Source organism: Podarcis gaigeae, assembly GCF_964106915.1.
Source record: "Podarcis gaigeae genome assembly, chromosome: 5".
Lineage (NCBI taxonomy): Eukaryota > Metazoa > Chordata > Lepidosauria > Squamata > Lacertidae > Podarcis > Podarcis gaigeae.
The window spans coordinates 34,942,589-34,968,116 of NC_139681.1; the positions used below are offsets into that span (position 1 = coordinate 34,942,589).

Sequence of the window (25,528 nt, forward strand, 5' to 3'; positions counted from 1 at the left end):
TGTTGATTATTTTCTTATTGCTGCCATTCAAATAAATGAAAATTAGCCATTGCTTCCAAATGAGTTTAATCCCAAAACCACCACATTTGCTTTGGGATGGCAATTAGATTGGCTAATAGGGTCACTCTAGTTGAAGCAACATACAGGTTTTCCCCCCTCAATATTCCTAGAAAAGGTGCAGAATGTGGCATGCAAAACGATGAGTTACAATGCTTGGGGCAGTTTAGGAAAATTATCAAATAAGATATGATAGAGGTGTGTATCTTATGTGTGATATGGAGAAAAATGCTAAAACTCAGGCTTCTCTAATGAAGCTGAATTGAACAGACAAAAATGAAAGACTACTTCACACATCATGTACTTAAAAGTATGGAATTCACTGCCATGAGATGTGGTGGTGACCACCAACTTACCGTAGAAGGCTTTAAAAGGTGAATAGACAATTTAATGGAGTGTGAGGCTATCAGTGATGGCTGTGTTCCAGCTCCTCTATCTAAGGTACCATGCTTCTAAATACCAGTTGTTAAAGGAGATTGAAATTGCCCTCACCCTGTTTACAGACTTTCCATAGCATCTGACTGGCCAATGTGAGTATGCTGGACTAGATAGGCCTTTGGTTTAATCCAGCAAGGCTCTGCTTATGTTCCAATGAGAGCCAGTGTGGTGTAGTGGTTAAGAGCGGTAGACTCATAATCTGGGGAACCGGGTTCGCATCTCTGCTCCTCCACATGCAGCTGCTGGGTGACCTTGGGTGACCTTGGGCCACTCACCTCACAGAGTGTTTGTTGTGGGGGAGGAAGGGAAAGGAGAATGTTAGCCGCTTTGAGACTCCTTCGGGTAGTGATAAAGCGGGATATCAAATCCAAACTACTACTACTACTACTATTCTTCTTCTTCTTCTTCTTCTTCTTTATATGCACACACGTGTTGCAAACAGGACTCTTAAATTCTCTCTGCTTCTTTGTTACTTTATTCTGTACTACTGTTCCTTTAACTTTAGATTGCATGCTTCAGGAGCAACGGTATTAACTTTACCATCAGCGTTTTGTCAGCATGATTCAGGAACCTTAGGCTGTGGACAGACAAAAACTTATTGTAATGATGGAGTTATATATTAATAACTTTTCAGAGTGGAGAGCCAGTGTGGTGTTGTTGGACTAGGCCTGTGGAGAAGCATGTGCAAATCCCCACTCTGCCATGGGTAAACTTGACCCAGTTACTCTCTCTCTGTCTAACATAACTCACGGTGAGGTTGTGAAGATAAAATGGGCAAGAACTGTGTGTGCTGCCTTGAGATCCTTTGAGGAAAGACAGGATATAAATGTAATGTGCTGCAATTAATTCACTGCAGCAACAGAACTTGGCTGGAAATGGTATTATGAAGCCATCTTGGCCAATTCCGTACACATTCATTGTTGCTGTTCCACCATCGTCCCTTGCCAAAACTGATTTTGCAACATGTTTTTTAAGCATGTCAGCAATACCTGGGAAAAGCAGAGACTAACTCGCATTGATCAGCACTGCTGCAATATATGTATGCATATTTATCTATCATATGCAGCTTATTTACCACAACACAGAAGGTGATGAATAAAGCACAATGTGCCCATAGCAGTTTTTAAAATATGGCAAATTACATTTGCATATTGATTGTTTATATCAATATCAGTGTAGCCTCACATAGGGCTTACTTTTCAATAATCCCACAACTTTTTCAAGAATGTATTACTGTTTTTTAAAACTCATTTTTCTTTGAATGGTGTGCACTCCCCGTATCTACCACCTATGTGTATCTTAAATATAACAGCAAACCAAATTGCTCCCTTGACAAAAGCTATGGGCTCCCTTGATGTTGGCATGGGGAGTAACCACATGATCTGGATGACCCACAATATCAGAAGGGCGTGTTCAACTTTAAAAATGCATGAGTGGAACAACTTCCCCTGGAGCATATACCACAGATCAGGAGGTACCTTGGGGGTCAAGAGGACCCCAGCATGGTTAACAAGTAGACTCAAAGCAGCTATTAGAGGCGAGAAGGCTTCCTTTAAAGATGGTGTTGACAGACCAGAAAGAAGTTATTGGGGTCATAGTAGATGGCTTGATGAAAATGTCAACCCAGTGTGCAGTAGCTGTGAAAAGAAGCAAATTCAATGCTAGCGATCCTTAGGAAAGGAATTAAAAATAAAACTATCAATATCATAAAGCTGTTATACAAGTCTATGGTGTGACCGCATTTGGAATACTATGTACAGTGCTTATCGTCTCACCACAAAAATAATATTTTAGAGTTGGAAAAGCTCAGTCCAGATAAGAATGAGGCATTGTTAGTGGGTAGTTCCCTAGACCAGGTGGCTGGGAGGCTACACTCTCTGTGAAGGAACAGGTAAACAGCTTGAAGGTACTTCTGGATCCCTTACTGTCGCTTTAGGCTCAGGTGGCCTCAGTAGCATGGAGGCCACTTAGAGTGTTTGTAGTAAGATTCTAACCATGAACTTTCTGATTCATCTTTCAGTTGCTTAGCTACTCGTTTTACATCTAGATGGTGTCCAACTGAATAATTTTCTTACCTTAATTTATTTATAAATATATACACTCTTGACTCATATAAAACATCAAGGTGATATGGAACAATATCTGCAAGTACAACAAAACATGAAATACACAAAAAGTATGTTGTGGCTTGATGCACTATGCACTTTTTATGAAGAGTCACAATTGGCCATAGAGGGCATATCGGGAATTGCCTAGCAACTACTCATGATTCTTTGCTATTCTGTCCCATTTAATAATGAATATCCCCGACTTTAGCCAGCATGTAGCCACTTATAATGTAACGATAGAGACCGTAGCTTTTGCTTCAGATTAAAGGGCATGGTAGAATAGCAGCTTCTCCCCCACAACTCTGATCCCCTGGTGAGCCGACTAGCAACACCAGAATTCACTCAAAGAAGCACCTGGAAACCACGAGGAAGGCAAGGGAGGCTTCCTGGAGTAAGGAGTCACCAGGGAATCTTTTATAGGCCAGGTAACTCAACAATACATATTCTATTACACTTTGCATTAAATGAATTTGTTTCTATATAAGGCACACATACGCAAATGCCACTGTGTATGTACCAGAGTGAACAAATCAAAAAGTGAAATCATTTTGAGTACCCACTGTGATCTCATATCAAGCATGTACTTGTGCAACAATTGATTCATTCTGTTCATGGGGTATTTGATCTCATAAATGAGGAGAGACCAAATCATTCCCTCATCAGGATGTATCACCTTTGGAGGTTTTCATTATTAGCAGCTGAAAATTGTGGTTGACTTTTATTAGAGTACTGTGAATGTGTCTGAGATAAAAGTCAAGGGCCACTGTGTCTTTTTAGTTGCCTCCTCTTAAACTGAAGAGGGAGAGGCCATGTGGTCAGTAAGGTGGAGTTAAGTACCTCCTCTACAGAAATAATTTTCAGTTTTCTGAGCTGATCAGTTGTCAAGAGGTCAGAAGTGCAGATTGTTCAGCTGACTGACCCAATGGAAGAGAAAGGGGTGACTTTGCCATGAGAATATTGAGGAAAGGGATTCACTTGTGAGGTCTGACTGTGAATGAAAAGCAAATGCTTTTGTATAAAATGCAAATACATACAGCTATACTGTCAGTAACAACAGTAATCTGAGAAAAAAGGTGTGTGTTCACAGCTGGCACTGAAATGAAGGGATTGCTCTGATTTTACCATTTGGTTTTGACCATGAAACTTGTCATAGGTAGGTAGATAGAAGGGCTGGTGTCAGCGTCCTCTGTTATTGATGATGACACAGGCTGAAAGGTGGAAGGGCCATAGCTCTGTCGTAGATCATGTGCCTTGCATGCAGAAGGTGTCAGCTTCAATCCCTGGCATCTCCAGGTAAAACTGGGAGTGACTGTTCTCTGAAGCCCTAGAGAACCACTGTCAATCTGTGTAGACGATACTGAGCTAGATGGACCAGTACACTGACTCAATGTAAGGCAGCTTCCTATGTTCCTAGGTGATTTGCCTAAGGCTATGTTCACTGAGTCCTCAGCTGAGCTGAGAATTAAACCACATGTTCTTTACTGCTTAACTATATCTCATCTCACCTCTTCCCAGCTTATAACCATCCTGTACAGGTGATGACAATCCCCTTCCTCTCTTCTTTAGATTTTAGCTTTCTCATTTGCCATACCTTTACCTTGCTTTTTCCCCCCAAACTGAGCACGTTTGCACATACTCTCTGCTGCCAAACCCATTGAGTCTCCAAGGAATCTGTGTGGACCGCTTGGAAAAGTGATGAAACCATCCCAGCAGTGAATGCTGGACTCAGGGTGTGGCAGCGGACTCTTGGAGAAAAGAGCTGCATGTTCATCCCTGAAAATAGCCTATTGAATGACCTTAGGAGTGAAGGAGTATGCTGTCCCACTGTCAGAAATGCAGTAAGATTAAAGTGTTCTATGTGGAATAGAGATGCAAAGGTGGAGGATTTGAAGTGGCGGTCCTGCCAGTGTAACTTCATGGCCACAGCTTCACTGCTACTGCCACTGCCACCACCCCAAGCCCTATCCAGGAAGGCAGCTCTGCCCTACCACACGCATCACTTACTTCTCAGTAAAATATATCTGGCCAGCCCTGAAAATGTACTTATAGCAATGATGACTGCAGTGAGCTTAAATATCCTGTTTTTATATTTTTCAAAAGTTTGTAGTTCTGCTATCTGGATTGAATTTCAAAATATGCATTCCCATTACAGTTAGAGTATAAATCTGCTTTGGGCTTTTGGACTGCTATAAAGTGTAGTTGATTCAGGTAAGAAATTATTAATTTGATATGTGTTAAACGCACTTGTTTTGGCAGATCTCCATTTACCTCAAATTAAAACATTCTTCAAGGATGAATGACATTTAGGATTGCAATGTTTATAACCTACCTGGCAAGATAATGCACATGAAACCTTTAATCTAGGCTATATTCACACCATTTGTCTAAAGCACACATTAACAGAATCTGGAGAGCTATAGTTTGTTAACGGTTGCGTGTCGAGGTCCCCAATCCACCCCCAAAATAACTCACAATGCACACTTAATTTTTGTTTAAGGTTTTTGGCATGATTTTGGCCACAACTTTATTAAAATACAAACTGTGAGTGGTTGTTTAGGCATTGGTTAAGACTATCTGTCCCCCCCGCCTGGGGACAGAACTGACTTCCGAAAGACAGTGCGGGGGAAAGCAAGTCGGGGAAGAATTGGAGCTGAGACACAGACCCTCAACTCTCACCCGCCTGCTCCCCGAAGGCTTGCCGGCCCTAGTCCCATTCCAGGGATTGGACGAAAAGATGGCAAGCCCCAGGATTCCTTTAACGGAATTCCCTTTCCACAGCAACCATAGAGGGGCAGGCCCAGCCTATCCTATCCTAACCCCTCCTCCACCAGATTTATAACCAATGCCTAACCACAACCTTACAAGTTGTGACGATTTGCTATGCAGTAGGCAAAAACCACCCAGTCAGCCAATTTGCCAGGTGGAAAAATTCCTACCAGGCCCCTGCTCAAAGGCAGACGACCCCATGACAGGTATAGCAAGGTCAATGCAACAACCCCTTATTCTAGGGCGGGTGGGCGGGTGATCCGTTGCACGCAGCAAAAGAGAAAGTACAAGGCTGCGTGCAGAGTATTTAAACCTTTTACCCCTCCCACCAAAATTGCAACATTTACCCCAGCAACTCGGCAATCCAATCAATGCCCCCTGGCCATCTTGGAGATCTTACCCAGCAACAAAGGGGGTGGCTCAGTAGACCCCACTGCAACACGTGCTCTCCCTGAAGGAGAACACGCTTTTTGCGAATTGTAGCTCTGAGATCTGCTGCTTAGCAAACTACAGTTCCCGGGATTCTTTGGGGGGTACCATGGCTGTTAAAGTGGCAAAAGAGTACTTTAAATGTATGGTGTGGATGTCATCCTAGTATTTAAATACTAATTCCTTTTAAACTGTTGGTTTCTTGATTTGGGGGGCTTGATGGTGGAAGGATTTTGGATCAGATGAGATGTCTGATTTTATTGTATATGAAATTGTAAGATTTAGGAATTTGACTATCCCAAAACACTGACTCCAAGCACAGAGGAACATGCCTCCAAATAAACATGTAAAGGATTGGGCTTCACATCTCTTAATTAAGAAACATACAATTTTAATTGGAGGGTTGTATATCAGTCATAATTACACAGATCTTAATATACATCCTTGGAAATTGTGCAGTTCTACTCTGTTGATTTGCCTCCTAATTGCTGTATAATCTTATAAGGACCCTTGCCTCCTTCGAGTGATAATCAGCTGCGATAGCTTCAAAAGGAAAATGGCCCAGGTCAGTCATGATTAGACTGTGAAACCAGATACTCCAATAAAAAGAAGTAGGTTAGAAAAAGAGCCCTGACCTCAGTGCGTTTGTGCAGTTAGACAATAATTCATGATGAAAGGCTCCTTCTATTTGCTAATTGAGTTGCATTACTGAGATAGTAAAACATTTAATTTGAGTGGCATATAGTTGTCTTACAAAAATGACAGTTCCTATTCCAGTATGCTATCTGGCGTGTGTGTAATTTGTCAGATGCATTGGCCTTAAAGCTTTTTAAGATAAATGTTTGGAAAACATTAGGGTTGGATTAATCAATGGCGTTTGCCATGTGCAGAGCTGGCTACAGGATTTTAAGGATCATTGGACAATGCACCAGTGCCCTAATTTATCTGGAAGAAGTGGTGTGTGCAAACTGACTTTTCCTTTACACTTCCTCTGTCCATCTTTGGTGCTCCATGGAAAGTCAGGGTGTTGGGACTGTTGGCGTGGTGGGCCTTTTGCCTGTCTTGAAGCCACCACAGATGTTTCTCCTTTTGCCCAAATGACTACCCAGTGAGGTACATCCTCAACATCTCTCTCCATTTGTTTACATTTTGAATAACTTATTGAATTTGGACCCATTTCGTGAGTTTGTCATTTAGGATTATTTTGCACACGTGGCTTTGCTCACAGTCCCACACACGGCTTGCTGACTGATTACGGATGCAAATCTTCCTGCAAATAATAACTATAAAAATTTAACACACCACTGGCCACACAGAGCCAGCTTTACAAGCGAAGGTGAACTTTTTTCAGTTTGATTTATCTCCAAAGTGGATTTCTGAGTAAACAGCCTGTGACAAGCACCTTCTGAACCTAGTGCCCCAAGCAGTCACTGGGTCTGCTAAACTCAGCCCTGCCTGACCTCAAAACCCCAATCACTGGCTTTCCATATTTGAAATTGTTGGCTCTTTCCCATGTGGAATGGAAGAACGAGTGCACACAATCTAGGACGGAGTTCAGGGAAGAAGTAGGTGGGTTTGATTTATTCATTGATTGGTTACAGCCAATTGAATCCTGGGTTCTTCCCTTTCTCCCTCTTACCTTAACAGTAACCTTTGCAACTGCAATTTTGAAACTTGTGCGGTTCAGTGCTTTCACAGTCCTCAGGATATGGAGATAATTATTTTCTCCTTATCCATCCCCTGTGCCTGACCTCTGTCTGGAGAAGGAGTTAAAATGGATTCATCTTTCTTGAAGTGAGAATGGATCCTGAGATCCTGTGTATTATAAGTACTTCCCTGCCACCTCATATGTCCTTGGATGTATCTGATTTTCTGCCACAACTCCTCTGCCTTTTCTACCCTTCTACCGCCTCACCTTGTTTCACACCACCTCCTTCTTTACTTCCATTTTTTTATTTTTTAAAAAATTATTCTGTTCTTAGACCAAGGTAAAGTTTGCAAACTAGGACACTACTTCTGGTTTTGCAGAGTTCGTAAACCAAATAATTTGTAAACAGGACTGTTCTTAAACCGAGGTACCACTGTTAATTATAGGCTTCAGGTCTATGGTCAGCATGCAGTTGGAAATAAAATGAAATGGAAGACACCAAAACAATGTCAGGTAGAATTTGCCTTTCTCTTATGTACTTACATTTTCCGAAAGCAAATCTGTGAAGGAGATATGCAATAGTCATGCTAGAAGTTATTTTCCAAGTGTGGGGAAAGAGTGCATCTGTGTATAACGTTCATTCGGGAATTGTTTTTGCAGTGCTTAAAGATCTCTCAGTGCTTTAAAAAAAAAAATGCTTGTGGCTAAGGATGATTTTTTATGAATCAAAGTTAGAAATGACTAGCTGGGAGGGAATAGGCTAAAAGCTGAATTATTATGCACGAATGTAGCTTTTTTCAAGATTTGGTTCTAATTACTTGATTTGACTATCTGATGACACACCTCCATGGAAATTTCAATGTCATTTCCCCAAACTTTCATATCCAGCTTTTTAAACTGTAGCTCTTGGTAAATGGATTACATTCTGAGGCTGAGAACAAACAAAACTACCATATTCAGTGGGCTGGCTGAGTTTTGCTTATTAATCCAGAGGTGTCAGCTGCAGTGCCACATGGTAATTTTCATAACACTGTAGGAGTAGCTGGAATAAATTTATGTTAATTGTGTATGACTTTGGGGAAGTGGATTTGTTTGCCTGGAACACTATTTCCATGTGTGGTGGTGGTTGGAAGGCAAAGCCTTTTGGAACACGACAACTGCAGGTTTCAGTTTAGATCAGCAGGAAGTAATCACATTAGGCATTTGGGAGTCAGACCAATTTGCCTGAACTTTTAGTTCATGACAGACTGGAGTCAGAGTGTCTTATTAGCTTTTCCAAATATTGGTGGAAAACATCACTGGTTGAAAAGGGTTTTGTCCCACTAAACTAATCCTTGTTCAAAATGATTGCAACAGATCAGAACTGGCATCCCAATAAAGCAACATGGCATTGTTAAGGCACAATGCTATGAAGGTTTCTTATAGCTTCCTATTTGCATAATGAGAATCACGTCTTTGCCTCAGCATTAACAGAACATATTTATCATTGTCAGCATGTGAGCACTGCACATTTTAAATAGAACAAAATTGCTGCTACTGCATGAAAAAGATATATAGGAAGAGCAGAATGGATCCCTTTTTCAGTCTCTTTTAGATGTTAATCCCCCCCCCCCCATCCCAAAACACCTAAACTATGGAGTCTATCAGCCAAAACCACCTGCAATTTGAATTTCCAAAATCATAGAGTGCTGTGACAGTTCTTTGACTTTAATTCTCCCTTTCAGGCATCTTTTTGCCCCCAAAATGTTATTCAGATGACTTAGCATTTCAAAGCACCTTCATTTGTAAATTTAATTAACCTTGTTAATTTATGTATTTGTGTATTCTACCAGTTTCCCTTTTCGTGTTGTCGCACTAAAACTTGGCTGAGCTCCAAGTATGTAATTAAATGGTTAGGACTTGCATTTTGCGTGAAGCTCTTATTTATCTTTTCCCCAACCCCTTTACTGCTGATCTAGAGAAGGTTATTATAACACTTTTTAAAGCTGTCATCAACCTTTATTAGGGACATTCGTTTATGAGGTCAACAACTATGAGCAGTTTTGCAGGGAAATTTCTAAATGATTAAAGGAATATATGAATTGAGAGATTTCCTTTTCAGCAATAAAAATGAAACAAATAGTTGACTTCAGTGCTTTAACACTATGCGAATCTATTCAAATGGTAAAAATCCGTTCTAATGGTGTGATACAATTATATAGTTAAGCTGTGGGATTTTCTCCCACAATATGTGATGTCCATCAACTTGGATAGCTTTAAAGCAGCCAGTGTGGTGTAGTGTTTTAGAGTGCCTGTGAGACCAGGCATCAAATCACCATTCATCCATTAAGCCAACTGAGGGACTCTGAACCAGTCAACCAAACCTACCTCACAGTCATAAAGCCACCTACCCTTCTCACCAGGCCTGTGAATAATGCTAACAATCCTTGTATTAGTTATGGGGCCACCTCCTTTCCCCGTGCTTTGTTGAAGGTGTGTGTGTGTGTTTTAAGGGGGGTGTTTTAAAAAAGTGCCTTCCAAGCACAACTGTAATTTGATAATGATACCAGTTGCTTTGAAAATGAAATAAAAAGCAGACATCCTGCATGAAGCATGAGGAGTGGTCAGAAAGAAGCCGTCAGGAATAGATTGATATGCTGTATATATGTCTCAATTCAGGAATAAAGGCAGGTGAAAGCACCGCTCACTGTCAGCAAACAGCCTTTCTATTTTCAAGTACATCAGTATGCAGCCTGATAGATCAGTATTTTTGTAGGTGTCATGTCTCTGTCTGGTTCAGAACTGAAATTAGGGAGGCTCAGAAGTGGAAGAGAAGGGTGAAACTGACTCCCTTCTGCACAGTTTTAGAGATAGGTGTACAACAATAATGGACTGTGTGGTGGGATGGAGGTTCTTTGATGACCTCCCAGCAGATGACCTCCTAACTGTTTACTGTGAGGGGAAAGGTCAGTGTGGCGCAAATGCACCCATGGAGCTAATCCACCCACCACACCAGCACCAAAAGATGTTCTGGAACATCTTGGGTTAAGTGATCTGCTGCTGCTGCTGTTCATGCTTTCTATAATGTAGTTTCTGCTTCATCCTATATCACAGGGTGTCCATATTTGATTCATGATTGTTTGATGCCTCACACAGAAAATAATCTCTTTATTTTGACAGCAATTGAAATTGGGTTTCCTGTCGTTCAAGCAGCAACCCTAAGGGGAAACAAAAATTAAATTCTAATTTTCAATTGCAGCTCACTGCGATGGATGCCGATGAAGGTTCAAATGGGCGGATCACATATGAAATCCTGGCCGGAGATCCGGGAGACTTTGTGATCAATGAGCAAACGGGCCTTATCACTATTGCTCCAGGAATTGAATTGGTGGTAGGACGTTCCTATGCCCTCACTGTCAAAGCATCTGACAGTGCTCCTCTTGCACAGAGAAGGTAATTAATATTATAATTAAATATTTTTCTCCATAGCTGAGAAATTAACCTTTCTGCACTATAATGAGTAGAAGGTGTAAAGGATCAGTCATCAAAGAAACATGACGCCTGTGATTTGGTTTCTTTAGAAAAGGCACTTCAGTCGGTTGTTTGCTAAGCATGCTATTCAAAAGAAGCCTTTATATCTGAACTGTTGAGGCTCATTCATGAAATTAGTATATATCCAGCACACAGATATATGCACCGTAATATGTTGATTGGGCATTAGTAGTAGTAGCATTAGTAGTAGCAGTAGCATTATTATAGTAAATTCTAGTATGTTTAAGTTTGCTCCATCCATATTTGTAGTGTGTGCTTGTTTAAGAAACTGAGAATGAGAGAAAGGAGGAGAGAAAGCAAAGCAATGAAGGCAAAAGTAGTTGTCTGTTCTGTAAATTGCCAACTATCATGCAAAGGTAGTATATCCAAATGTCCTGGAATGAAAGGATCGCTGAGCTGGAGGTAACCTTTTATCCAGATGATACAATCTTATAGTGTGCCTCAGCTCAATTTGGAGCACAAATTGCAAGCTGTGCAAACACCGGACAAGCAATGAAATACACTCCATGGAAACCTACATTTGCACTAGCAAAGTCATTCAGTTTCTAATCTCCTACTTGTTAGATCTGGGAAGCGTAGAGTAGAAAGAGGCAATTTTCTCATACCAACTTGGCAGAAGCAAAACAAAACAAAGGTTGATTTTAACTCACAGAACACTTCAGGTTTGAATAGAATAGCTGAGGGCCCTTAAGCCTGATTTGCATGTCATAATTTGCAGGTGTTTCCCCACTTTAAATGTGACAGTGTATATACCTGAGGGGAGACATTACACATAACAGAGCAATGTGTGTATTTTAAGTGAGGTCAGATCCATTTTGAAATTAAATGAAATTTCGTTGTCAGCTCAATCCATTCTGGAATGTGTATTACATGTTTCTGGGAATGTATATGCCAAGGCTACCACTGTGTTGGCAAAAAGATATAAATTGGCCATCTTAGCACCACAAAAGTTCAGAAAAGCAAAGCTGGAGAAACAAATAGAGACCAGTTAAGGAAGTGTGGCTACTCAGTTGTAAGACAAATAAAAAGAAAACACAACAGATTAAAACAGATACTCCTAAACCTTTCCATGCCCTGTTTGGGTGACACTTCGCTCCCGCCCTTCACTTCTCCATGCAGTGCGAGAGGCAGGAGAGGGACTTTCTCTCCTCCTGGTTTGAATGTTACCTTTCAGATTTAGGGAGAAGGATGGGTAAGAACCAGGTGAGACAAAGAACCATTCTAAATACCATCAGGCATAGAGGTGAAATATTACCAAAATAGCCCCTAAGTGGGCAAAACCAAGCTATTCACTCTATGGAGAACGTCTTCACTCTTTAATTGCAACTGTAGGGATGTTTGGTCATTAGTCCTCCACATGTATGGCTTATGTGTGGAGGCAGGAGTAGAACTGTGGATGTCACCACCTTCAACAGCCACCAGAAAGGAGAGCCAAGATACGTAAGCCATTGACCTGATTGGGTGGAGAACTGAGGCACGTACAAGTATATATACATAGGCTATCCTTTCTGATGGTCCACTGAATGTGTTAACGTTGGTGGCAGAGCCAGTGGACATAGGGAATGGGACTCACAAGTGCAGGCCCATCTCCCCGTCCATGTGTCCAGTATTCAGTATTTGCTAAAAGCTATCATCTGTTCAGACCTACAGTTGCATTTAAATGTGAAGAACTCTGCATTATCATTGGAAAATTGTGGTATATAGGCTCAAAATCCACAGGCATTTACACTTTTAACTCTTAGCTTATTTTGATGTTGTTGTTGCTGCTGCTGTTCCCAGTCATTTAATATTGTTGCCATCACATTTTCTAATGTATCGTTGCAAATGCAAGGGCCAGAAGATTTAAATGAAAGTCATTGCCCTCCGGGTTCTATAATAAATTCATAGACTGTGACAAATTCACTGAGTGTGGTACACACGTCCTTCAGGCTTTACTTTTTCCATCCCTGCATTTATAAGACTATACTTTATCTGTTTTGTTTTTTGTTGATGCCATTTAAGAAGCAAATTTCAATATTCAGCACAGCACTCTAAGGCATTGTGTCACCCATACTATTCTTTTCTAGCCTTAAGAAAATATTCATGGTTTTCTTTAAAAACAAAACAAAAGTGTTTCCACCAAGTTGGTCAGATGAAAGGAATTTTCAAGTCACCTTTTTTCCCTATCACCACAGAGTTCTAAATAGCTTATTTATTTATGCATAATTAATACCTTCTTAATCCTTTAGATCTATAGGGACGCAGGTGGCACTGTGGCTGTGGTTAAACCACAGAGCCTAGGACTTGCTGATCAGAAGGTCAGCGGTTCGAATCTCTGTGATGGGGTGAGCTCCCATTGCTTGGTCCCTGCTCCTGCCAACCTAGCAGTTCGAAAGCACGTCAAAGTGCAAGTAGATAAATAGGTAGCACGCTGGCGGGAAGATAAACGGCATTTCCATGCACTGCTCTGGTTCACCAGAAGCAGCTTAGTCATGCTGGCCACATGACCTGGAAGCTGTACGCAGGCTCCCTCGGCCAATAAAGTGAGATGAGCACCGCAACCCCAGAGTCGGTCACGACTGGACCTAATGGTCAGGGGTCCCTTTACCATTTTAATTCTTAGATCAGTTAGATGTTTATTCACCCCACCCAAAAGAAAAAAGAAAAGAAAAACCATGAAGTGAAATCAACTAAAGTGGCCAGTATAAAAAGGAAATAATTTTTGAATATTCTTTATAATGATTATGATTAAAATTATTTTTATCCTTCCTTTGTCCTAGTCCAGGACTCAAGGTAGCTTACACAGATAAAGCAGAGCAAGCTAAAAACATAGAAAATACAATTATTAAAATGTAATTAAACACTAATCTTTCTGCCCTGTTGACACCTTGTGTCAGATGCATCAGATGCAAAGAATTGCAGGGATGTAACCCAAAGGTTCAGAAGAAATGTTGAGTGCTTATTACCAAAGTGTGTAGTGTGGTGTAAAGATTTTTCCAATAATAATGATGATGATGATGATGATGATGATGATTTTGACTGGGTTTTGTTTGTTCCATTGTCTTTGCAGGAGCTCCATCACTACTGTTTACATTGAGGTTCTTCCTCCAAATAATCAGAGCCCACCCCGCTTTCCCCAGCAGATGTACAGTCTTGAACTTAGTGAGGCCATGAGAATTGGTGCCATTTTGCTAAATTTGCAGGTACAGAATGCTTCAATGTAAGCATTTACAGAACTCTTTCTGCTTATGGATGTGATGGTCTTGATTCTAGCTACTTGCTGTTTTCAGGGTCTGTTCTGGACAAATACTACTTTATAGCGTGGGGGCGGCGGCGTAGGGAATCTGTGGCCCTACAAGTGATGGTCTTCAACTCCCATCAGCCCCAGACAATGCAGCTAATGGTTAGGGTTGATGGGAGTTGCACTCCAACAATGGCTGCAGGGTCACAAGTTCCCCATCATTGTTTTGTAACATGGGTTTCCCAAACTCGGGTCTCCAGCTGTTTTTGGACTATGATTCCCATCATGCCTAGCTAGCAGACCAGTGGTCAGGAATGATGGGAATTGTAGTCCAAAACAGCTGGAGACCGAGTTTGGGACCCTACTCGATAGTATGGGTTTTCTGCTGCCATTTAACCCTTTTCTTATTGGTTTGCCTGCTGAGAAACCTCTGCATGTACATCTCAGGCACTTCTGAGGTGCATGTTCACTTCATGTAAAGTGTTGGTTGGGCTTCTTGGATCTCATTGTTTCCCATCATGGATTTGAAAGTGCCTCCTGGAACAGAGCCAGCAGTCTCCTTTGGCTCCATTTTGTAGCAGACAACAGTGATGGACTAGTGGACTTTTAGAGTAGCTTGCCCATCATTATAGATATTCTTTCATTGAGGAATACTTGCTAAACTTCTGAAAATTGTTGCTCTAATTTGTCTTAAATGAAATTCATTCATTCAACATAACAGGTTTTGTCATACAGATGTTTAGGATCTTCATTTGCAGCTGTTTAAAGGTGTAAAATGTTAATACGTATGCAATAGTAGATAATGTTACACAGTGTTTTTAAGCTTCCAGCTCCATAAAAGTAATACGCATGAGGTGTACTTTTATAATTTTAAAGAGATTTGACACCTGAAATTAAAAAAAAAGTGTGGTCATTTGGGGGGTGGGGAGAACCACTGTGTTCTTATTTATTTGTTGTTGTTTTTAAAAACTGTGGAACCAAAACATTTCTTTTTTATACTTAGAAATACAGCCAAAGTTAAGCACTGCTCTATCCCATTGATTTAAATGGGTGATAGTTAAGCACATGCTTAACTTCAGAACTGGATTGTGTATTATATTCTTAAATCAGATACAACTGCCCCCCCTTCAGATAGCCTCTCTAAGAGGTATTGATGGTATTAAAAGATGCCAAGAGGTCAGGGAGGATTAACAGAGACGTATTGCTTCGTCTCTCTCCCAGCAGAGGTAATTATATAAGGCAACCAGGGCAGTTTTTGTGCCAAAGACAGGCCAAAACCCTAATTGAAATGGATCTAGAAAATCAGTCTTCAATACCACCTGGATCTGTTTTATTAATGTTATTGTCTAATAATCTCTTCATTCTTTTCAAACTGATTATTGTCCAGTATAATTTTTAATACTGCATATTTTAAGAAGGGCCCAAATAGGTGCAATATTTAAATGGAGCAATCCTATTTGTTTTAAGGAATGCAGTAATAAATAATCCCTACTGAGTTATTTTGAAAATTAGCTGGAGAATTTACTGCCTGCCGAAAACCTCTTTATTACCTCTCGTTCTGTCAGTCATTGTTGATTAAAGCTTAAGTATGCAAATACTCTAATTTCCTGAAATTCCAATAAGCAATTACCATGCTTATGAGAGCACACTCTCCATGAAGCCAAAATGCAGACACTCTCTAGAGGGGGACAAACACATACAATCAGTTGATCTAGAGTTAAAGCTGTCAAATGTTTAATTGTTATGAATGAGTTGATTAGCATTTAAAATGTGTTGCCCATCACTACTCAGGGTTTGTTCTTTGTTTTTGTTTTTTTTAAAAATTCCTAATAAAAAAAGAAGCCATTGCAATCTGTAACATGTCACTTTTTCTCTGTTGTTCTTCTGAAGGCAACTGACCGAGAGGGTGACCCCATAACATACGTCATACAGAATGGAGATCCTCAGCAAGTATTTAACCTTTCTCGAACGTAAGTAGAATAACCCTTATGGCTGAATTTTCAACTTCCCAGCCCAAATGAATATGCAGATTGTGTGCAAATAACACAGCTTCTAATCGGAGGTATTCAGCTGTTTGAAGTTGAGCTCTCAGACACTAATGGGAGCTCTGTGAATGGTACTGAACTTTGAAATTTTACACCCGAGACCATTTATTTATTTTAAATGTTTGACTAGGTAAAACCCACTGAGATGGAAACTTCCATTATATGAGTGACCTGGGATTAATTAGAAGCCTTTAGACTTGCCAGGTTTCTCCTAATGACAGTGACTTTTTTTTTTTTTTACTTACCATTTCTTGTCTGGAAAAATGAAATGTACTTTAATGAAAAGGAAGACCTTTTGGGCCCATTGTCTTAATTCAGCACCAGACATTCCAGGCATTACTAACTGAGAAAGCTTTTAGCATTCTTCCTAAATGGATGCCACCTTAATTAGTGAAAAGAAAAGCCCTGGAACACTGAAAGCATATGTACCAGAAATAGTGAAAACCTTTCCTTTAAGGGCATGTCATTTGCAAAGCTATTATTTGTTTGAATATTAATTGCAGTAAATGGAGAAAGAAGGATATATTGAGGGAAGGTTTCCCCCTCTCAGAAATTAGGAAAAGAGCAAGCAAGAGTCTTATCATTATGTTCTCAAAGCTCATGTACTAAGACATTTGTTCACCAGTGTGAATGCGGGTATAAGCAACATACTAAAAACAGAGGATGCTGCAATAATCTAGGAACTTTTCCACTCCTCAGGTTGATGGTATGCTTCTGCCACTGCAGATTATTATCCTGAACCTGTTTTCTGTTATTTCTATGCAATTTACTTTCCATTGTAGGGGAAAATATATACCGTATTTTTCGCCCTATAGGACGCACCGTCCCATAAGGCGCACCTAGGGGTTTTTTTTTGGGGGGGAATAAAGGGAAAAAAATTATTCCCCCCCCCAGGCGTGGGGCGGGGGAAGCCCGAGCTTCCCCCAACACCAGCCCCCAGAACAGGCAACTATCCTATAGGGCAAAAAATACGGTATACATATTGGGGCCTGGCTGTGGAAACTGTTGCACCAGGTAGCTGGAGGTTTGCAAATGCATAAACCATCAAAAGTTGAGAGCAGCATCTACTTTTGAATGAGACTTGGGCTGAAAATGCCTCTCACTTAACTGGCAAAAAAGATTTCTTTGAGAGATAAAGGAGCTGCTCTAAGCAGTAGAATCCTGACAGCATTTCTCATTGGCAAAATAGTCCAGTAGGAATTACCCAGGGGTATTTTGTTTTTGACTTCCTTTACAAAAGGAAAGATGTCTGCCTCCATGGCCAGCTTATTTTTTTTACTAGATATTTTAAAAATGAGTGACTGTAGCTTTCTGTCTCATATCTATCATGGGAAACTCTTTCCCTGAAAAACGCTATTTCTCTCTCTGCAACTTCAGAAAATTTACCAAAATGCCACACCCTCTCCCCCCCCCCGCCCCCCCAAATGTCTGAGCCAACTAACTTCCAGCTAGCACTACTTTATAAAATGCTTTTCTGTGTGCACTCATTAAAAGTTACAAAAGGCATTCATATTTCCAGGTTATTCCAATGAAAGTAATGGGCAATATTTGCATTTGAATACATACAGTAGCTATTCATGCAGTCCCTAGAAGCAAGTATAGCAGAGATGCTCTGTAGAGCATCCATGTTCAGAAGATGCAGTATAATATTATGACAGGTTCTCTCTAGTGAGCTGTAAGAAAACAGAAGTACTCCATTTCTGCTATGAACCAACATAACTACTTAATCCATTTTATTTATTTAACAAAATCTCTAAACAGCTTGATTGTAATGAAACCTCTAAGTGTTTTGTTTATATTTTACATGAAATAATTTTAATGCCAATCAAAACAAGTCATTAAAAACTTTAAAGAAATCAGTAAGGCAGTAAGGCATGAAGGGGCTTGACTGAACAAAAATGTTTGAAGCAGGTGCTGAAAAGCTACCAGAGAAGTGGCAGAGCTAAAATCAGGAACAGGAGCCAAACATCTAGGTCTTCCCTGATATCATGCTCAGCCCCTCCGATCCAGCTGCACCTTCCCCTGCCCACTACCACTGATATTGGGGGCACATCTTCACAACTTCCTGCTTCCTTGCCTTCCTAGGCACATTGCAGCACCATCATATGGCATCACTACATGCAATTGGGAAATTAAGTTCATGGATGATATACTAAGGCCTAGTAGTAGGAGCATTGTGCACTGTCAGGCCAAAGGTAATAACCACTATAACACTCTGTTTCCTCTGTCTCCCTCAGAAGAAAACCTACCAAACCAAACTTTGCGAGAGCACAATCTTTTACCTTGGATAAAGGTCACAGGCCTGTCTGTCACCCACAGTACCTGGCCTATGGGGTGGGGCAAGGGGAAATCATCAGTCAACATATGGGACCCCCTTGATGTGGCCATTTCAAGGGTGACCTATGGCATAGTCTATACTGAGGCAGGCTCTGGAGGCACACTCACACCCCAGCTCTATCTACTCAGCCAGGAATCAAACAATACCCCACACTGCAATCAGCCCCTTACCTGCAGGCAGGTATCTTACAAGAGAAACAAACTGCTGTAGTAAAAAAAACAAATAGCCCACCCACTCTTTTTGGCTAGGAAAAGGAGACCAGGTAGGGGTAGGATAGTACCAAGCAGCCTGTAGGTCTAATATTGTAACTCTGGTACAGTGGTACCTCAGTTTACAAACTTAATCCATTCCGGAAATCCATTCTTAAACCAAAACCATTCTTAAACCGAGGCACGCTTTCCCTAATGAGGCCTCCCGCCGCCAGTGCCCTTCCACTGTTCAGATTCCATTCTTAAACCGAGGTAAAGTTCTCAAATCAAGACACTTATTTCCGGTTTTGCGTAGTTTGTAAACCTAATCGTTCATAAACCAGACTGTTCTTAAACTGAGGTACCACTGTATTACTGATTAATTAACTAGCACCTATTTAACAGCAAAAAAATAGAAATAAAATATAAACACAGCACTGATCTTCTCATTTCAAGGGTTTCTTCTGATTTCAGAATAAAAGAGTTTTAAAATGCCCTGTTGGTAATCTAGGGCCAGTGCTCCCTTTAGGAGACGGGAGCTGTTGAGCGGTAACGTCAGAAGAGCCAGATCATGTTGTAGGAGCCTACATGGCATCTCCATTGCACTTTGATGTTCCTGGAACAGAAGGGCATGTCTATGTTATGTATGCAAGCTTTTAGAATTAGAAGAAATTTGGTGCTGAAATGGTGCTGCAGCATATACATGCCTTAGAACTGACTGATGTAGAGCAGTTTGTCTCTGCTTCCATTGAACTCAGATGACCTTAGGATAATGGGAGCCATTGAATACAGAACAGGAATGGAGAGAAACAAAATACTTAATTCTAGTATTTGGATGCCACAACCAATCACTTCTCGAATGATCAAGCAGATCGGGGAGGCTTGAAATACAATCCTATGTCCAGGGGCATCCTTTAAAAGCTAAAATGAAGTTGGAAGTAACTGGACATGCTCTCCACCTCCAAAGGCCATTGTGGCATGGCACATCAGTGTCAGATAGCTCTTAAAGAACCAATTACGGTTTCCCCATGCTGTGCCAGTTTCTCATATCTTCTGCAGATAGGGGTCGAGCAAAATGGAAATATGGGAATAGGGAAACCCTTTCCCCACATATAGCACCATGTGGAAATGTCTGCTAGCCAGTAATACAAATAGCTCAGTATATAGCTGCACAGAGAAAGTGGATTGTTCACATCCATTGTCTGCTGTGAACCTTTTGCCTGAAAAGTTGATCATGAATTCAGATTTCTATTGTGACTGGTTGTGTGTGAAAGCCACAATTCTTTTGCTGCTTATATTGCCAAATTAGGTAAGCTATAAGGAAATTATATAGTTTACTCACAATGGTATAATAAAGATGTCCCTGAATTGAGAGTTCTGATCTTCTGCATCAGCAGAAGTTAATGAAAAAAACATACTTGCCTTGTAACTTCCTCCGTGTGAATAGTTTTGGTCTATTCCTAGCACTTAGCGGTTTGTGGTTTGTTTTATTTTTTAATGTGAAAACAAACTAGAAAGTACTTGTCTGCAGTTTTTACAGAGGAAAACTTGGATATTTTTTTTAAAATCACTTTTTGCTTTGCTTTGAATCACAATGAGAAGTATTCACTAATGCAACCAACCCAGCAGCATATAAATATATACAGTGCTTGTCAATTTTCAGGAGCCATATTTTGATGTAACATACATGTTTGTTTTATTGCTAGATCCGGACTTCTAGCGTTAGGAAAGCCTTTAGACAGAGAAAGCACCGATCGCTACATTTTGATTGTTACAGCCTCAGATGGCCGACCAGATGGGGTAAGTTTCTTGTAGAAATATAAAAACAAGTTTCTGAGACCTAAACAACAGGGCACTGAGAGCAGCGCAGCCAAAACAGGGCAAGTCTTTGTTAAACTGTCTATAACCCTCAGTAATTTCCCTTTATGTTGGGAGGTTTTGTGCGAATGCCTCCAATGTGCTGTTTTGGAAATAGAGCTGCAACTGAAATGATTTGTGTCACATCCTCTGACCTCCCATTGTTTTTTTTTTATGGCCAATACAGACACTGCAACTGCAAGGGACATCCCATGGGGGACATCTTATGGCTGTTCCAGCTCCCTGGAGCCAGGACACTGCCCAAGTCTCTCACATATCATTTTTGAACATTTTCCTTTGCACTCGTAACCTGAGATACTTGTTGTGCCATATAAAAACATTTTACCAGAATCTCTACAGAGACTTTGCACATGGCAGATATAGTTGGTTCAATTTTTCCCCCTAGCACTGGGGAAATCATTTTGAAAATGTTGTGTGACAAATCATAAGGAAAACTGTATCAAATGTTTTCTTCCACTAGCTATGGTATAGAGAACATTTTTTTACAAATTAGGTTAGCTCTTGAGATGTTAGGAGGTTTTGTTTTCTTACATTATTTGTTATCAATGATGATGTAATTGACTGCTAGTGACAAGTGATCTTTCTTAATACTAAAAGGTAATCTTCCATTTACTGCCTAATGCTACATTTCTCTTAAATGATGTCAACATGTCCTGGATAGTAGTCTTTCTTTGTATCATGGTTCCACTTCTTCCACCTGAAATGTGATAGTAGTTCATACGTGCTACTGTAAATGAAGCATCGTTTTGGGGAATTGAACTGTTGCTTATAATGTAAGATTTCGGTAGTGTTTATAGTGCTAAAATTAAATAATGAAAGCATTTATGAGCAATGAGTTGCTAGTAAACCGATACTATTCTCTTAACAGTGAAATTCATGTGCCTTGTTTAGATACAAGTGTCCATATGGAGGCAAGCTTAGAGAGGAATTATATATTATGAGTGACAGAGGACTGCCACAAAAAAATGGCAATGTTGTGTCTTGTTCTCCTCTTGAAAATCAAGGGATACTCAATACATGATATTATGTTTCCCTATCTCACAAAGCTGCAGCCAGTGGAGTGGACCCAGGGAGGATTACAGCATGATAATGTCACACAGTGCTGCTGTTTTGAAAGTACGCTTGTGTCTGCCATAACATTTCATTCTGCACTTTGGAGACTACAGGCTGGCTCACATGTGTAATATTGCAAAGGTTCTATGCCACCTCCAATCTCTGCTGAGAAGTAGCAAGATTCCAGGGGAGTTCTATGCACTCAACCAGGGTCATGCTTCTGTAGGGAATTAAGATGTGGCAGAGACTGTCTTTAAGACATATGGTTTATATTACACATATTTACACCGGAAGCTTTCAAGGGAGGGGATGCAGAGTTTACAGCATTCACAATTCAATGGGGTCTTGTTTCCCCAGCAGTGCAGCACTAGCTTTCCAAGGCATCCTAAACTTAATCTCTGTGCCTCTGTCCCAGCCTGCCAAGATGGTTTTCTGACCTTCAGCTGCCACATGGTGTTCTACCTATTTGCTGTTACTCCTTCTACCTATACCCTGTTACTGAATGCAATTGTGAGAAAATGTGATAGCTCTTTCCATGCTGTAAGATCTGTGATGTCTTATCACACATTGAATTCATCACTTGGTAAAGGATGCCTGGGCAAACCAGCCTCAGGCAAAGCTTCTTGGCTGACAAATGGCACAATCCTTTACCTAAACCTTTCATCCTTAGCTTTGAAATGTTATTTTTTCTCCACTGGCTCTATGATCTCAATCTACCAAATCTCTGTTCTGTGCCTGTCTGCGGAAAGCCCATAAGGAAGATTATTTTAATGTCTGTTTTCTCTCTCTATCTTTGGGAAGATACACCCCAGGGTGGGAGTGGGGATTGGAATACCAAACAACTCAAGTAAGGATTTTGTCAAGTAAGCAATGAGCAACAGGCTAGATTCTGTCCTGTTGTTCATTGAACTTTCCTGCAAAGTCCATGTAGATTTCACATTTTTATTTCATTATTTTCTTGTGGATATTCTTGTGGAAAGGAAAATGCTATATGAGAAAAACAAAAATAAACATATCATACAGTACATGCATCTTCCATCTAGGGACTTTGCATGCCTTCTTTGTTTAGTGCACAAAGAGTTTTCTCTAATGAAGATATAACTCAAGGGGTGGGGTGGGGGAATCTGTCCAAGGTGCAACCTTCCATATATTAGCACTTGGATTTTAGTACTTTTACCTTTATTTCATTTTAAACAGAATGTTTGGTGAGCAGAAAAAATATGCAAATTTCTAAGACTTGCAGTTGCATTTATAGGAGCATCAGCAAGACTGTAATGAGGTACAGAATGGGAGCTCCTGCTTCAGTTGCTTCATCTTGGCTAGTTAACTGTCACTGTAGTTACACCTTTTCATGGGAAAGGTCACATTTGCATCTTTGCTTCTAATTACTGCACTCTATTTTCAGCCTGTAGCTCCAATACATAAAGTAAAAGAGGAATGTATTGTGCTTTCCATCAGTAGGATGTAGCATCCAAGTGTGCAAGTTCAGGATATTCCCTTTCTTAACCCCTCTGGAATCTCATATTGCTTGGAGATTGGGGTAATGGTATAGTAGGACAGTCTGTTGTTGTTGTTTAGTCGTGTCTGACTCTTCGTGACCCCATGGACCAGAGCACTCCAGGCACTCCTGTCTTCCACTGCCTCCCACAGTTTTGTCAAATTCATGTTGGTAGTTTCAAGAACACTGTCCAACCATCTCGTCCTCTGTAGCTCCCTTCTCCTTATGCCCTCAATTTTTCCCAACATCATGGTCTTTCCCAGGGAGTCTTCTCTTCTCATGAGGTGGCCAAAGTATTGGAACCTCAGCTTCACGATCTGTCCTTCCAGTGAGCACTCAGGGCTGATTTCCTTCAGAATGGATAGGTTTGATCTTCTTGCAGCCCATGGGACTCTCAAGAGTCTCCTCCAGCACCATAATTCAAAAGCATCAATTCTTTGGTGATCAGCCTTCCTTATGGTCCAGCTCTCACTTCCATACATGACTACTGGGAAAACCATAGCTTTAAGATGCTGTCTAGGTTTGTCATCGCTTTTCTTCCAAGAAGCAGGCGTCTTTTAATTAGCTAGTGGCTCTGAAAGGGAATGCAGATCCCCATCTTTACTTCAAAAGATGATCCAGTTCATTCAGTGGCGTCCAAACAAGCACTGTGGTGCAGATGTAGATACACATCCAAGTGTGCATGTTTGGAAACCTTATGCATGGCAGATCTCCCTTTCTTGATCAGGGTATCATTTATACAAGGCTATCAGTGTATGTAGACAAAGGTGCTATATATTCATAGCTTCTTTTATACTCTCATAGCTGAACGTTTTACGCTTTGCCTAAAATTTCCCCTCCCAGTTTTCAGGTAATTTCTTTTCTGTGACTCAGACTCTATTTAAATCCATACATTCGCTTAATATTCATTTTAATGGCATATAATTCTATCATTTTACATTTCAATAGCAGTAGCACATTGCAAAAGCATCCTGTTTATTGTCTTCTTCCCCTGGGTGGGAAAAAAAGCTCATGTTCATCCAGTTGCTCTGTTACTGGGATATTTTACTGGCACATGCACAAATACAGCCTTTGTTGAACTTTTAAATGATAACATAATTTATCCACAAAACAGTTTTTGAGTCTTGTCTTCTGTCACTGCAGTTGGGTAGGAGAGCTGGAAAAAAAATCTCATCTGGCAACCAACACGCCCCTTTGGTTTCCGATAGTACACGGGTAGACAAGTCTAAAAAGCCTGGGACACATCCGTCAACCAATGCACCCCTTTGGTCTCAGATTACTTTTGATACTGTCAAAAATAATCTACAGTGCACACTTTGGATGTGTGTGTGTATAAATGTATCAGCTCTCCTACCCTATTAACACAGTACCTTCTAAGTATCACCAGGTATAATGTAATTGTTATAATCCAACTCTGTAGCATTCATTTGTATAATGGTTTTAAATAGTTTAGTGTTTTGTATGGTTTCTAATTTGCTTATATTCCTATGGATGTTACCTTTATGGTGAATGGTAGAATACAAATTTCAATAATAAGCACTAAGTATCCTCCTGTAAGGTAAAAACATCTGCTTCATAATTTTATTTCTTTTTTCTTGCAGACATCAACTGCTACAGTGAATGTGGTTGTAACAGATGTAAATGACAATGGGCCAGTCTTTGATCCTTTTCTGCCTAAGAACCTTACAGTACTAGAAGAGGAAGCCAATGCATTTGTTGGTCAAGTGAGGGTAAGTCTGTTGCTAGCAAAGGTGAACATACTGATTTGAAATTGTCTCTAAGTGAATTAAAGCTGCCAGGTAGTCCAGTGGATGACGCCAATTTATGAAGTTGGTTTTAACTACATTTTCGTTAAAAAATTAACTTAAACATATCTCAGTAGATATAATTTGCAAATGACCCCTCCCTGCCTCCCAACCCACCATGAGGCAAAATCCATGCATGAACTGTTGGGAATGTGAAATGCAGTGTTGCAAAAGTGACACATGGATACCAAACCCTTCCTGTCCACAGCTTTCCTTAGTATCTGGGCAACTGTTCCCCATGAAACCATCTTCAAACCTCTCCTGTATTGCTCTCATAGTACTTGGGTAGAAATGAAATATGTTACCCATATTTCCCTCTAAAATTCTTTTCTGGCCCACATTGTGATTAAGGCTGCAGTCCTAAACACTAAAGTGTAAGCCCTATTCAATGTAGTGGGATTTCCTTTGGCGTAAACATGTGATGTTATAACCACTTCACTTTTTGCAGAAAAATAGGAGGTACCAGTTTGATGACATCTAAAATGGAGCCTTCGTTTCTCAAATGTGCAAATCCAGTTTTGGAATA

General features: G+C 40.4%; 1 protein-coding gene across 25 annotated transcripts in view; it reads left to right on the top strand.

Annotated features, from left to right (window-relative positions):
- The window catches only part of PCDH15 (protocadherin related 15), a 649,118-nt gene that overhangs the window by 483,477 nt on the left and 140,113 nt on the right, over window positions 1-25,528 (top strand). For all 25 annotated transcript variants that reach the window (XR_014564822.1, XM_083740648.1, XM_083740659.1 and 22 more), the window contains 5 exons: window positions 10,685-10,878; window positions 14,027-14,159; window positions 16,088-16,167; window positions 20,475-20,568; window positions 24,799-24,927. Coding sequence is in view for 24 of the 25 variants with exons in the window: in XM_083740648.1 (XP_083596774.1) it covers window positions 10,685-10,878; window positions 14,027-14,159; window positions 16,088-16,167; window positions 20,475-20,568; window positions 24,799-24,927 (630 nt within the window). In the remaining variant the exon portion in view is untranslated. The remainder of the gene's footprint in view (window positions 1-10,684; window positions 10,879-14,026; window positions 14,160-16,087; window positions 16,168-20,474; window positions 20,569-24,798; window positions 24,928-25,528) is intronic.